Raw genomic sequence first — 14,903 nt, forward strand, 5'->3', positions numbered from 1 at the left:
ATCAATGTCCATCACATGAGCAAATGAATAAATATTTAGGCGCTTCTCAACTCTAGTTGATTCCCTTGAAGTATCTGTGCACGCAGTCCCCTTCCACTCCCTTCTGGAGACCCCAGCCTAATCCCAGACCTCATCACCTCCCAGGAGGGTGACTGTGGTCCCCTCCTTGTCCGTCTCACAGAACTCCCCCTGCCGACCCCACACCATCCATTCTGCACAATGCTAGTTATTCTCATCATGCCAGTGACCAATAAACATCTGTCGCTCACCCCCCTGTCCCTTGGGGCCTGGCTGAACCCACCTCCCAGGGCTGCTGGAACCCCCTCCCCTACCTGCCCAGAGTTCTGTCAACATTCCTGCCCTCACCCTCACCCAGCCACACAAACTCCATCTCCTGTGTTCTCTTATGTCAACCTGCTCACTCCACTGAATTCTGGGGCATTTACTGGTTGTTGTATCTTCCCCTCTCCTGATGCCTTAGAGAAGGTCATAGTCAATCAAAAAAATTCTCGTGAGTTGAATGAAATTATTGGATAGGGTACAATTACAACAGGTAAACTGGCCACCCCTTCTAGAGTGATATTATGAGGGGCACCGGTGGGGGGGCTCAGTCGGTTAAGCATGTGACTCTTGATCTCGGCTCAGGTCATGATCTCACGGTTTGTGAGTTCAAGCTCTGCATCGGGCTCTGCGTTGACAGCGTGGAGCCTACTTGGGATTCTCTGTCTCCTCCTCTCTCTGTCCCTCCCCTGCTCGCTCTAGCTCTCTCTCGAAATAAATAAAACTTTTTAAAAAACTAAAGGGATATTGTGAGCACAGACAGTGATTTGGAATGAAAGAGCACGATACCAGTAGGTGAAGCGAACCAGTCAGAATGTCAACAGGGAGGTGACGATCTTGTTCCCGCAGAGAACAGATGGCCACCGCTGCCTTGAAACAACATTTATGTTAAACAGCAGGATAAGGTACGTTTTTAGTGGACTTTGAGCCTGAGTTGTTCTGCTAGCATAAGGGAACTGGACGGTCATTCTACTGTCAATCACTGAGAGGTGACTCAACCCCGAGGCAGCTTGAGTTTGATGCCCTAATGACCGGGGCCCCCAAGGCGGTTATCCTTCCGCTGAGAGTTCAACTTCTCCTGACTGTACAGTACGTGGCCCGGAAGTGAATCCAGAGAATTCTAACACTCCCACCACAGAAGGGGTCTGCTGTGTGCAGAGGGACGCCCCGTGTCGCAGCGAGGCAAAGCAGAGAGTTGGGGGACGGCACTGCTGTCTGTGGCCATGCTCCCCACTTTTCCTCTTATGAGGTGTGGTGCCCCAGGGGACTAGGCCTCCCTGTTCAGACAGGGGAGAACCCAGCCCGACCGGTCAGTCCTAGCAAAGCCCAAAGAGCCACGTGCTTTTTTAGCAAACACCACCCACCCTCTTTTGCCAGCCTACACGCTCTCTCTAACCAGATGTCCAGGCAAGGAGGCCCAAATTGTATTCTGTGCTTTTAAAACCATACTATTTAAAAATAAACGTGTTCTCAACATAACTCCTTATCTCGGGTCAACGACAGAGCATGGATACACTTATCTGGTGGAAACAAACAAACAAAATGTACGTATTGATGTATTTATTTATTTTGGGGGGGGAGGGGCAGAGAGAGGATCCCAAGCAGGTTCTTCGCTGTCCACACGGAGCCTGACATGGGGCTCGATCCCATGAGCCCTGAGGTCACGACCTGAGCCAGAATCAAGAGTCAGAGACAACTAACTGAGCCACTCAGGGGTCACACCAAAAAAAAAAACAAAAAAAAAAAACAACTTTTTTTTTTTTAAATTTCCTAGCTTTTCCAGGAAACGAGTGAGGTGACAACGTAAGGAGTGATTGACAAAAGAAACATTACCAGAATGTACACATCAAGATACCTCCTGTTTTGCACAATTTTACACAAGTGCCGTGTAATTGATTCTGATAGAACTGTCTTCCTGAATCAGTAGTTCCTCTTTGCAACAGCTCTCGGAGCTACTTGAGGACGCAACTAAACTCCCGGCTTCCAATATTTGACGGTCACATCTTTCCATTAATTCGGACTGGTACTACCTAATGTAACAGGCTTGATTACATGCTAATAACTTTGGCTCATTCCGGAAACCATACAGAATATTGTTTATGGATATGTGTACACACACACACACACACACACACAAAGTACAACTTGCAGGGGCGCTTGGGTGGCTCAGGCGGTTAAGCATTCAGCTCTTGATTTCGGCTCAGGTCGTGATCTCACGGTTCGTGGGATCGAGCCCCATGTTGGGCTCTGTGCTGATGGGCTAAACCTGCTTGGGATTCTCTCTCTCTGTCTCCCCACCCTCCCTCAAAATAAATAAATAAACATCACAAAATGAATAAAAACACATCTTGGTGATAGTGCTGGACTCTGACAGGAAGAAAGACAACAGGATAGGAGAGAAGAATAAGGGAGACTTCAAATTTATCTTTAATGTCCCTGTTTTTCACTCAGAAATATCTAAGACAAAAGTGACCACGTGTTAACATGTATTAATTCTGGCCAACAGGCCCTCAGGAACCTGCCACATTATCATCTCCCTGTATTTTCTATGTTTTTGAAACTTTCCAAGTAAGAGAAAAAGCAGATTCTCCCTTAAGGGAAAAAGATTTCACACCACTGGGCCAATTGTTTTCTTAATGTGTATTTATTTTTGAGAGACAGAGACAGAGCGTGAGCAGGGGAGGGGCAGAGAGAGAGGGAGACAGAATCGGAAGCAGGCTCCAGGCTCCGAGTTGTCAGCACAGACCCCGACGCGGAGCTCGAACTCACAAACCGCGAGTTCATGACTTGAGCTGAAGTCGGACGCTTAACTGACTGAGCCACCCAGGTGCCCCTGAGCTTTTTTCTTTTTCTTTTTTTTTCTTTTTTAAAATAAATACACTCCATTCTCTTAGAGCAGTTCTAAAAGGATCTCCTAAAATGTTCTGGATACGGCAACTATCCTTAGAATAAGCAGCATGACGCCAAAGATGACCACTCTGAAGGCACAAGGCCCCAAAAGGCAGGGCTAGGAAGCAAAGCAGAAGGCTCCGACCTTTTTCCAACCAATGTTGGGTTAACGTCCTTGCTCCTGCAAGTCCAGGGCATGGCTTGCTGTCTTTGCATTTCCAGGGTCTAGTGCAGTGCTTGGAACACAGTTACCCTCGGTAGCTGGAGTGAATTAATGAATATACTCTTAAAACTTAGGAGCCTAGAATTTGCAAACCCACTACATTAACCACACACCAGAAAGTTAAGAAATAGGAGAAAGAAGGTGATTACTTTGAAGTTCTACGTTCCTTAATCTAGTCTTTAGCCTGAATATCATTAAGTAACCTGTCTACTATTTTTATCTTCGGCCTTTCACATGGGAAGAACAATAAATTATATCCTTTGAATGATAAGAGCTCTCGTGAAGCCTTCTGAGGTTGTGTAAACAGGTTGTGTAAACCCAAAGCCAATCCTAGAGCAAGAGGGACTCAAAAAAGTATGAAAGAAGTCCAGTCTCTCTACAATCGGATCGAAGAGGAAAACACGGAGAATTACGTCATCTGGAATCTTGTTTTATGATGGACAGAGATTCTGATTCCTAAAAGAACTAGAGTTTAAGCAAAGGATGGATAGATTCGATTAGATTGTCAAAGTAAAAAGCGAGTGCAAGCGTGGCAGCTAGTGTCTAAAAGATAAGACAAGACCTAAGTTTTTAGAACATTCTGCCTTTATCAGTAACCCACCTATTCAATGAACAAAGACAGAAAGTATAGAAGACAGGAGTTACCAGCATCTTTAGCTGTATATTAGGCAAAGGAAAGAGGAGAAACGTATGACTGTTTTAATCCCTAAAGCATGACTTCAGAGGTCATGCAGGGATCTGGAAGAGAAGCTAAACAGGAAGAGGCAAGAGACATTTAAGAGAAGGGGTCAAGCTTGGGAATAAAGATTTTTAAAAAAATGATAGAAACCAGCAGGGGTGTGGATGCGAAGAAACGATCACTCTTAGGGCGACTGGTGGGAGCATAAATAGGTATAACTTTTCCGGGAGATAACCCGGCCATGAGCATCAAAAGCTTGAAAAATGTTTCTTTCCTTGGACCAAGCAATTCCACTCCTAGAAGTTTTTAAGGTAGTTTTGTACTAACACATAGAGATGTACATATAAGACATTCCATCAACCTCTGTATGTTTCCGTGAACAATTGGAAACGATCTTGAGGCACAATAATAGAATATGAATTCAATAAATCACTGCGGATGAAATCGAGGCAATTTTAAACAGTGTCGTGTAAGTTATAATGTCGATCTACACTGACTGACATGGAGAGGGTTGTTCATGATATTTTAAAATTTTAAAAACCAACCCCGGAGCAGCATGTGCGATAAGATCTTACTTTTGTAAAAATGAAAGGATATGCATGCCAATGTTAATAACTGTAATTTATGGGCGGCAGGCATTTTTGCTTATTTGTTTCCTATTTCTCACGTTGAACACGGATGAAAAGGACAAAGGTCAGGAGAGACTCTGCTCTGCAACCCCCAATTCTGCTTTTCTAAGCCTGCATTTGATGTCAATGAGGTGGGACACGGGATAACAGTCCTATACCCTATGCCAACTTTACCAAATAGTTTGACCTCACCAAAGCCCTGCATACAGATGCCTTCATGTATTTTTTTTAGAGATATAATCCTGTTTTTTTTAAATGTTTATTCATTTTTTGAGAGAGAGAGAGAAGGAGATGGAGAGAGACAGAGCATGAGTGGGGAAGGAGCAGAGACACAGGGAGACACAGAATCCGACGCAGTTTCCAGGCTCTGAGCTGTCAGCACAGAGCCCGACGTGGGGCTCGAACCCACGAACTGTGAGATGATGACCTGAGCTGAAGTCAGACGCTTGACAGACTGAGCCACCCAGGCACCTCGATATGAGCCTGTTTTTATTCTGTGTGTGTCCCCAAGTTGTCCATAAGCCAACAGTGCCACTACAGTGCAAGCTCAAGTAGCAGAGGGAAGACGCTTAGTACAACCGTATAAACTCTTGCATTTTCCTGCACCCTAGAGAAACTTCGCGACTGATAAATTAGACTAGACACTTGTGGGTACAGGGATAGTACGTTTTCTTGGCCCTCTATTATTGAGCAAACCATGAATAACCACTTGATCATCTGCCATTGAAAAATGCTAAGCACTCCTGTTTCTTAATGCTCCTTCTTCAGCAAGCAGTCTGACTGTCACACCCCTGCCCTGGCAAGGTCCTTGTTAAAGAGGATGAAAAGATGGGGTGCCTTGGGGGCTCAGTAGGTTAAGCGTCCGACTCTTGGTTTCAGCTCAGGTCACCATCTCCCAGTTTGCCGAGTTCGAGCTCTGTCCCGGCGGCGCGGAGCCCGCTTGGGATTCTCTCTCTGTCCCTCTCTCCCTGCCCTGCTCCCACTCACCCTGTGCCTCTCTCAAAATAAATAAATAATGTTTGGTTTGTTTTTTAAGTATAGAAGGATGGGGTGTTTGTAGCATCACCCCATTCCATCATTAGTGTGTCCGGCTGGGGAGGTGAGATGGGAAACCCGATCCCTTGAGCTCTCCCCTTCTCCCCAGGGAACCACACGATGTAATTATATTCTCTTTCCACAGGTAACCGCAGGATGCAACTATACATCTATTTTCCATGTAGAAGTAAATACTAGCTCCACACATCCATGGGAACTGTCAGAGCTCAAAGGACTCCAAGTGAAGAAAAGTTCACCCTGGCAGAAGGTTCTTTCAATTGCACTTGACGCCTGAGGTCAAAGCGGAACTTTCCCAAGAATCTTGAAAAAAAAAAAAAAAAAAAGATTCTGAACGTGAAAGACCAAAATCCTGAGTTGGATTGCCCGAAGCCTCGTCGATAGGTCATTGGTCTAGAACATGTCCGAGAAATGAAGCGATCCTGGAAAGCACGAACATGCCCCCTCTGTCGTCACTGCTAAAGAACGGCACTGTTTCACTCCAGATGCACATTTATTCATATATTTCTACACGTGCGTCATCTCCATAGACAAAAGGGCAAATACGTCTCAGGAAGATCTCCACACCTTCACCCTGTTCTGGCTCAAAAGTATTGGGATTCTTGAATGCCATCTATTTTCTCAGCTCCTTGTTTTTATCGTCCATAAAATCACATTCTCACGATGATTGTTTTGCTTAACGTTTTGTTCCTTTTCTACAACAATGCGATGAAGATATATGAAGTACTTAGCACGATGCTTGCCACATAGGAAGCAGTCAATAAATGTTACTTAGAGGATTCTAGAACAAGGCTACCTGCATTTCAATGCCAGCCCTGCCCTTCATTAGCGATTTGAAACTTTGGACAATTTTTATGACCTCTCTGTGCTCAGTCTCCATGTTATACATGGAGATAATAACCGTTTCACTTTTCAGGGGTGAATGAGTTACACATGCAAAGATTTAGACCTGTACCTGCCATACAACAGCCATTTTCTATTATTTATTCCTTTCAAACCTGAATGTCACGATCATTTATGTTTTTTTCTGCCTTGTGCCTTTTCACTCTCTTACATATCCAAAGTCCTTATTTTGCTTTTACATGTGACCAAACTCTCTGTTGTTTGAAAGAAACCAAGATTTTACTTAATGAAATTTCAAACTATTAGTACTAATTTTTCTAATCTAGGAAAGCACTAAATGCCAGTAAGAAAAGAAAGGTAATTGATAATACAAGGATTGTATTACGACATTTAAAGAAGCAGTGTCCGAAATCCCAAACATGATGGTGAATTTCTTAACTACCGTAGTCTTCCTCTGTGCACAGGAAGTCAGTGACGGTTACACTGAAATGAAGCTGAATACAGGACACTTGCATGAAATTAAATTTTACTTTCTCCAGCTCAGAAAAATTCAGTGGCCGGGGCGCCTGGGTGACTCAGTCGGTTGAGCGTCTGACTCCGGCTCGGGTCATGATCTCGCGACTTGTGGGTTTCGGCCCCTCGTCGGGCTCTGTGCTGACAGCTCAGAGCCTGGATGGAGCCTGCTTCCGATTCTGTGTCTCCCTCTCTCTCTGCCCCTCCCCCACTCACACCCTGTCTCTCTCAAAAATAAAGAAACATTAAAAAAAAAAAGAAAAAGAAGAAAGAAAAATTCAGTGGGGGGTCTTTTCCCCCACATCTCCCTGAGAGGTGCGCTCTAGAGAAACGTTTAACCGTAACAAGTCATACGATGACATCACACGATTATACTTTGAGCTCAGAACAAAACAAAGAGCCCTATAGGATAGGACTCCTCCAGAATGTGGATTTCCAACATATGGGAATTTAGGCTTCATCAGAGTACGGAAGAGGCAGGGCAATCGTGAGGGGTGGGCAGTCCCAGGTTCCTGTTTTGCTTTAGCCCTGCCCCTAAACTGGGTGACGGTGTTTGCGAGAAGCCACAGAATTTGGGAAGGGTGGAGAACATTCTTCTCCTACTGTCGGCTGGCCTGCTCACTCCTTCTAGAGGTCAGTGTGGGTAGAACTGAGCTCCTTACAAATTTTAATATATCAGATTTGAATATTTCCAGTTACCCCACAAACATTTTCAAGGGCTGGTTTGTATCTTTATGAGTAGAAAGGGGAAAAAACAGGAACCCATGCTTCATACACTGATGGCCATATTTCAACAGCATCTTACTTTTGTAAGTTGATCTGTTTTGTTTTTTTTTTTAATTTTTTTTTAACGTTTATTTATTTTTGACACAGAGAGAGACAGAGCATGAACGGGGGAGGGTCAGAGAGAGGGAGACACAGAATCTGAAACAGGCTCCAGGCTCTGAGCTGTCAGCACAGAGCCCGACGCGGGGCTCGAACTCACAAACCGCGAGATCATGACCTGAGCCGAAGTCGGACGCTTAACCGACTGAGCCACCCAGGTGCCCCGATCTGTTTTATTTTTTAATCTTTTTAAGTTTATCTTTTTTTGAGAGAGAGAGAGAGACAGAGAGAGACAGAGACAGAGACAGAGAGCGGGGGAGGGGCAGAAAGCGAGAGAGCGAGAGAGCGAGAGAGCGAGAGAGAGAGAGAGAGAGAGAGAATCAAAAGCAAGCTCCACGCTGTCAGCACAGAGCTTGATTCAGGGTTCAATCCCATGGGCCGTGAGATCATGACCTGAGGTGAAATCAAGAGCTGGACACAAAACTGACTGGGCCACCCAGGCACCTCCAAGTTGATCTATTTTAAAAAAAATAGTGGGTAGGCACATAAGGGAAAACATTTTCTTTTCCGACTTCAAAATTGCAAAACGTCACCTGAGTGGTTTAAACACTAATCAGAATACAGAAAAGATCGCCAATGCCACTACTGAAATGCCATTTTTTTAAAAAAGCAGGTAATTCCTTGCTTGCTTTTAAAGGAAACTATTAAGACTCAGGCATCAAAATGGTACATGCCCAATTAAGAATACAGTCTTGGGACGCCTGGGTGGCTCAGTAGGTTAGGTGTCTAACTTTGGCTCAGGTCATGATTTCACAGTTTGTGGGTTCGAGCCCCACGTAGAGCTCTGTGCTGACAGCTCGCAGCCTGGAGCCTGCTTTGGATTCCGTGTCTCCCTCTCTCTCTGCTCCTCCCCCACTCGTGCTGTCTCTGTCTGTCAGAAATAAAATACAACATTAAAAAATTAAAAAAAAAAAAAGAGTACAATCTTTAGAGTAGTTTATAATCCCAGCTCTGTTCTTGGCCTTGAAATTGTATGGCCTTGTGCAAACTACATCTCCAGGCTTCATTTTCCTTCCATATGAGATTTCATGTGAGTCTCCTAAGATTTCTGTGAGGATTTAATGATATAATCCCTCAAGCATATCACAGTTTCTGCGACACAGTAAGCGATCAACTAAAGGTGAGTTTTAATATGATATTAAAACCACATATGTCTTTATTAATGAACTCCTTTGAGCAGTAACTATAACTCTTCTGCCCAATACACAAATGCCTCAGAAGAGAAAACAACCCTCCTGAATGGGAATATCCAATCCTTATTCTTACCCGAGGATTAGGGAACCTTTTCTACTTTATTTAACTTGAGTGAGGCACTTCTTGTTCAGAGTGCATCGCACCTTCTGTTCCACTGAGCATGTCTGGTGATCTCAGCACAGGGACAGAAGACATATGGGCGAGGCCATCCGCCCCAAGCAGCTTTAGCCTTCCACTGGCATGGTCACACCCAGCCCAAAGTGGTCCCTGCATGGGAAGTTCTCCAACTCCAGCTCTCTTTCCTGCCCCTTCTTCCTTAGTCTCTCAAAGGTGACAACGGAGACAATGGTGACAAAGATGGGAGCTGACGGCAATGACGATGAGGACAGCCACTGCGTAACATACGCCCTCAGCCAGGCCCTACGAGCACTCTGCCCCCATTATTTCACTCAGTCTTCCCAATGGTCGTAAAAAGTAGGTATCATGATTATCCCCCTTGACATAGAAAGAAACCAAAGTTTAGGGAGGTTAAACGACATGCCCACTGTCACACGGTTTATAGCAGCGAGCCGATCTGCAAGCACGTGTGATTCCAGCCCGGCCACACCAACCCGGCTGCTGCTTTCAAGAGCGCTTTTAGGATGAGCGCAGGTCCTGCCGCTGCCCGCCGCCCCCCCCCCCCCCCCCGGAATTAATTCCTCCACACCTCACAGTTTCGAACATCTTTCTGTCCCAGTCACAATTTTCCTGACCTAACATTCACAGGGAGGGAGGAGCCGTCGTGGCTAAGCGGTACCTTCATTTATAACTTCAGCTTGATTCCCAAATTCTCCAAATGAATCAATTGCTCTTTCTGGCTTGCAACAGTCATGAAACCTAATCCAAAAAAAAAAAAAAAATCCCACGGGGAGATCCCTGATCTACTTCATGCCTTTCAACTAGTACCTTTTGGCCTCCAACATTGATCTACAGTACATATTCACAATTAAATTCGTGTTAAAGGTGAAGAAATAGTAAGGTAAGAGAAAGGACTTGCCCTCAGCCCTCCAGCAGGTAGAAACAAAATCGCAAGGAAGCCCAGTGACCCTCTAGAAGTCCTTACCGCCAGATTATTCCGTACTTCTAATTCCTTGCTGTTCCACCTCTTGACACACTATGGGCACAAAAAAATGTCCTGTGGAACCACCCTTTCACCGGCTGGGCCGAGAGAAGAATAACAAGTCCCAGCGGCAGGGAGGGCAGGGGAATAATGAGCTGACCCTTCAGGACCAGTTTCGCCTTATCTTTGAACCAGACGGTCTGGATTTCTCAGGGCAAGACGAACATGGCCCCAACGACTTGTCAGCAGTTTTCCGGAGAGGAAAAACTGCAGTTAGAGCACCTCCGGTGAGAACTTTGAGCAGTAAATGTGCTCGCGTGTAGTTTGTGCCATTTTGGCCAGGAATTGTACGGTGAGTTGGATTCCTTGTCCTTAGTTCTTTGCCCGAGCGCTATAAATGTAAAAATATCAGCCACAGGCCATTCCTCTCTGTTTATTTAAACGGAGAATTTAAAAAATCACTTTTTCCACTTCAAGGCTCCCTCGGACCAGGGAATAAAAATAGCGATGTCCACAGGAGCCAAACTTCTTAGGGAAAAGTAAAAGCACAGGGCAAAGCGCCCTGCTCAGAACCAAAGCCCCAAAGCAGCTGCCCCCAGAGGCAAAACTCCCCTTTCAGCCGCCTCTCCTCTTGCCCCGTCTCACCGCAGGCTCAAAGGAAGGCGCAGTTGACGAGGAAGTGGGCGGCGAGCCCCCCGAAGGGCTAACCCCTTGCCCTTCATCGCCCCCCCCGCGCCCCCGCGCCCCCGCGCGCGGCCACCTGTCAGAGGCCCCGAGGGCGGCGCGGGCGAGGCGGGGTTGGGGAGGTGGCCCGAGAGCTCGCTCGGGGAAGGGACGCTGGTGGCCCAGGATTGTCGGGAAGGAGCGGGCTGTCGCGCGCTCGGCTGCCCCACCGCGGCGGCCTCGGGGGGCGCTCGGCGTGGGGGGGGGGCGGTCTCAGGTGCACCCCGCCGCGCCGCCCGCGGCGCTCGGCCGGCTGGGGCGGTGCGGCCGCGAGTCCACCGCGCCGCGGGGCGCGCCTTACCTGTTGATCTTGAGCGCGAACGCGCGCCGCTCTGCGCCCGGCAGCGTGGCCATGGCTGGCGCGCGCCTCGTCGGCCTCGGGGGGCGCGGGGCGCGGACGGCTGGGGTCCGACGCGCCGCGGAGCCGCTGCAGCGCACGCCGAGCGGGACGCGAGCCTCATCTGTCCGTCCGGGCTGCAGACTTCCGCATTTCCACCTTCGGCGCTGCAGTCACCGCGGGGGAGGGCCCAGCCTCGAGCGGCGGCGGCGAGCCCAGCCACCCGGCGCCCGGCCCGGCGCGCAGGGAGCGGCGGGCGAGAGGGTGTGGACACGCCGCGGAACTGCCCTCCGGATGCTCCGACCGACGGCGCGCTCCGGCGGGCGGGGGCCCTGACCTCGGGCAGGAGGGCACGCGGGCGGGGGGCCGGGCGACCGCTGAGCGAGGCGGGGAAAGTCCGTCCGCCCGGAGCCGCGAAGCTGCCAGCGCGCGAGGGCAGGAGGGGGACCGCGCTGTCCGCCCGCCCCGCGGGACCCGGCGAGGCCGGGAAACCAGCCCTGGGATTCTCCGCGCCGGGCTGTGTCCGGGGTCCACGCCAAGCCTGGGGGAAGGCAGGCTGGCAGACACACAACCCAGGATACAGATCAACTTTTGCAAAAGATGTGTCCCGCATCCTTCCTGGGGCACCTGCTGTAAATAGAATGAATGCCTCCAAGGAGTAAACATTGTAAGTTACCCCCCAACATCCCCTTCAAGTTTTTTCTTTTCTTTCTTTCTTTCTTTTTTTTTTTTTTTTTTTTTTACAACATTAGGATAAAAGGTTTTTGTTTTTGTTTTTCTGGGAAAACGCCACAGGCGTCTTTGCTGTGAGTCAAGGATACGCGGCAACACACGGCAGGCCTGTTTATTTCAGTTTCACACTGAGAGGTTTGCTGAGAGGCTCAGCCCCAACTCAGGAAATATCAGAAAAGTCCCAATGCTCGCTACAGTGGGAAAGTACGCGTTTATTTCAAGTTACTGATTTGCTCTCGGTTTTGCTCTAATAGAGCGCTCTCTGAATAATGCCTCCGTTTGGCAATTTGTGCTTTAAAAAAATACCAAAGCAAGGTTTTTTTTTTTTTTTGGTTCAAAGCTAGGCTACTGTCCGGTGTGGCTGTTGACCTTTGGAACTGATGGTTAGTCTGAATGGAGAGGTCTTGAGTGTGTAAATGCACAGCGGATTTTAAAGATCATGTAGAAAAAATAATGCAAAATATCTTGTTAATGATTTTGTGTGTTAGTTACATGTTAAAATGATAGTTTGGATATATTAGGTAAAGAAAATATTAAAATTAATTTCCCATTTGTTTTTATTTTTGTTTAATGTTTATTTATTTTTGAGAGAGAGAGAGCATTAGCAGGGGAGGGCAGAGAGAAAGGGAGACACAAAATTCCAAGCAGGCTTCAGGCTCTTAGCTGTCAACACAGGGCCCATCACTGGACTCCAACTCAGGAGCAGTGAGATCATGACCTGAGCCAAAGTCGAACGCTTAACTGACTGAACCACTCAGGTGCCCCTGTTTTACCTTTTTTAAAATGTGGCTTGCATTAAAGGAAATTTTAATTATATACACAGCTCACATGTGAGGGTCACAATATTCTATTCCTGTGGGATGCTGCTGGTTTCTGGTTTGCACCCTAATAGTAAACACCGGAGGATTGAATTCAGTCTCTTCCTGATGGCCTTCCTTTCTCTGGTTTTGGCTGACTCTGTTACTTTAATAATTCTTCAGAGCTGGTTAGGTGACTTTTCCCTGCAAATATCAATGCCTTTAAGCACCTAAGACAAAGTTCTTAAGTCCAGCATTATATAGACTATGAAAAAAGATCCAAATAAAAGAATGCTTTTTTGTAATGTGGAGTTTCTGACTTTCAGAAATCTAAGTTCATTTGCTGCACTGGGATTTATAAGCCAACATTTAGATAAAAAAAAAAAAATGCTAGGAGAACAATTCTGTGACTACTTCTCAAACTGGGAACAAATGGATGATTTGTAGACAAATGTTTACAGTGGAGTCGTGAGTCTGCTCTGTTCCAAGTCAGCCTTTCATGGGGGCTACTATGAGTTTCTGAATGTTTGTGGCATAGGTACACTTTCATACAGAGCAAAAATGTGCCAATTTCCGTACAAACACAAATAAAATGTGATGAGAGTCTCTCACATTTCAGAATTTGCAGTCAAGGAAACTTTAAAATCATAAAATCGCCCATCTCACACCAAGACATGCCGCGTTCAGCTGAGTATGTGGTACCTAATTATAAAGGTGAGGCAGGTGTTGTGGCCCATGCTGTCCATCCTCTGATGGCTAGAAATGACTCCAGATTTCCTTAACAGCATTTTAACAATTCACCGTGAATATGTTACCCACTAATTTACTGAAATGCCTATTTTAAAAATGTGTCTGCTGTTGGGTACACTCACAGGTCACTTGCAAACCCTAATGTGGGGCTCGAACTCACAAATTGTGACATCATGCCCTGAGCTCAAATCAAGAGTCAGATGCTCAACCCACTGGAATTCGGATGCTTTCCAGACCTCTGACCTCTCGTGGCTCGCCTTTGTCTCCGCATCTCTGTGTCATTTGATTTTGTTTCTCACCTTCGTAAAATTCCTCCCTTGACTTCTACGACAGACCTGATATCATAAATTGTCCTCTAATTTTCCCTACATCTTGTTACCTCTCCAGGAAGCCAACCTCTTTTTCTTTTTTACATTGCATCGTGCCTATTTTATTTAACAAATAGCCCTTTCCTTGTACCAGGACCTGTTCCAAGCCCTTTGCAAGTATTAATTAATTATAGCCATTAAATAATAACATTATCCCCACTTTGCACCTGGGAAAACTGAGGCTCAGCGAGGTTAAGCGACTTGCCCAAGATCACAAGCTAGTAAGGGATAAAGTCGTTTCCAGTCCTAAATTAATGCGTATCTCCCGGATACCTCCTCTTGGATATCTTCAACCTCCACAAATATAAAACGAAAATTCTCTGTCTCCTCCACCTGATTGTAAGCTGGCTATCCCTCCATAATCACTCGTTTTTATTGTCAGCCCTCACAAATCACTCATTTGAGTGGCCCTATTTCCCCATATGCCAGTTTTCGAGCTTTGGAGTCGTCTTGTGTGGGAAAAGCAGGAAATCTGCCTTCTGGCTCCAGCTTTTCACTAGCTGTGTGACCCAGAGCCCGTCCCTGCTGTTTGGCTGACAGAGCCCCTCAGTCTTAGGATGACACCATCTCCTCGCCTCTCTCTGGACTCTGTCAATGTGTCAGCTCTCATTTCTTTCTCTTCTTTCTCTTTAGGATCTAATCACCCACCAAGTCCTGTTAGTTATTCTTCATAAATCTCACTCCTATGTGACGTCATGGTCCTAGTCCCGCCCTCCTCAATTAATGCCTAGGTAACAGCAAGGAGAAGGGTTTCATGGCCAGCCTGCCTCGAGCTTCTTTTTATTCCAATTGACCCTGACCGTGTGCTGTATTAATTTTCCGAAGATACGGCTTTCATCATGTTCTTCCCTGCTCAGTTAACTCTGGTGACTTCCCACAGCCCTACAACCAAGTGGGAGCTCTCCAACTGGTTTCTAGGCCCTCCTGGAACCAACTGTAAACCTTACTTCTCTGTCAAAGTAAGGAAGACCTCCTTGACCCAAGGCTCCTGTGCTGATGTCATTCTCCCTGCCATCTCACCTGAAGTCACAGTCTCTTCTGATCCTTCAAAGTTTGAATGAAATTTACATCTTCCACCTCTACCCAAAGGAGTATGTCTTTCACTCTGATGGCACCTTGAACGAGCAAA

At 46.7% G+C, this 14,903-nt stretch overlaps 2 protein-coding genes across 3 annotated transcripts in view; one reads left to right on the forward strand and one right to left on the reverse strand.

Moving 5' to 3' along the window:
- DOCK8 (dedicator of cytokinesis 8) overlaps positions 1-11,431 on the reverse strand; it is a 227,687-nt gene extending 216,256 nt beyond the window's left edge. For both annotated transcript variants that reach the window (XM_049633191.1, XM_049633181.1), the window contains exon 1: positions 11,092-11,431. In XM_049633191.1, the coding sequence (XP_049489148.1) occupies positions 11,092-11,144 (53 nt within the window). In that variant the 5' untranslated portion in view covers positions 11,145-11,431. The remainder of the gene's footprint in view (positions 1-11,091) is intronic.
- Positions 11,432-11,462: 31 nt separating this feature from the next.
- Positions 11,463-14,903, forward strand: part of LOC125924726 (putative COBW domain-containing protein 7) — an 80,018-nt gene continuing 76,577 nt past the window's right edge. The window contains exon 1 of the mRNA XM_049633494.1: positions 11,463-11,794. The gene's annotated coding sequence lies outside the window, so the exon portion shown is untranslated. The remainder of the gene's footprint in view (positions 11,795-14,903) is intronic.

The sequence above is a fragment of the Panthera uncia genome, chromosome D4, assembly GCF_023721935.1.
Source record: "Panthera uncia isolate 11264 chromosome D4, Puncia_PCG_1.0, whole genome shotgun sequence".
NCBI lineage: Eukaryota > Metazoa > Chordata > Mammalia > Carnivora > Felidae > Panthera > Panthera uncia.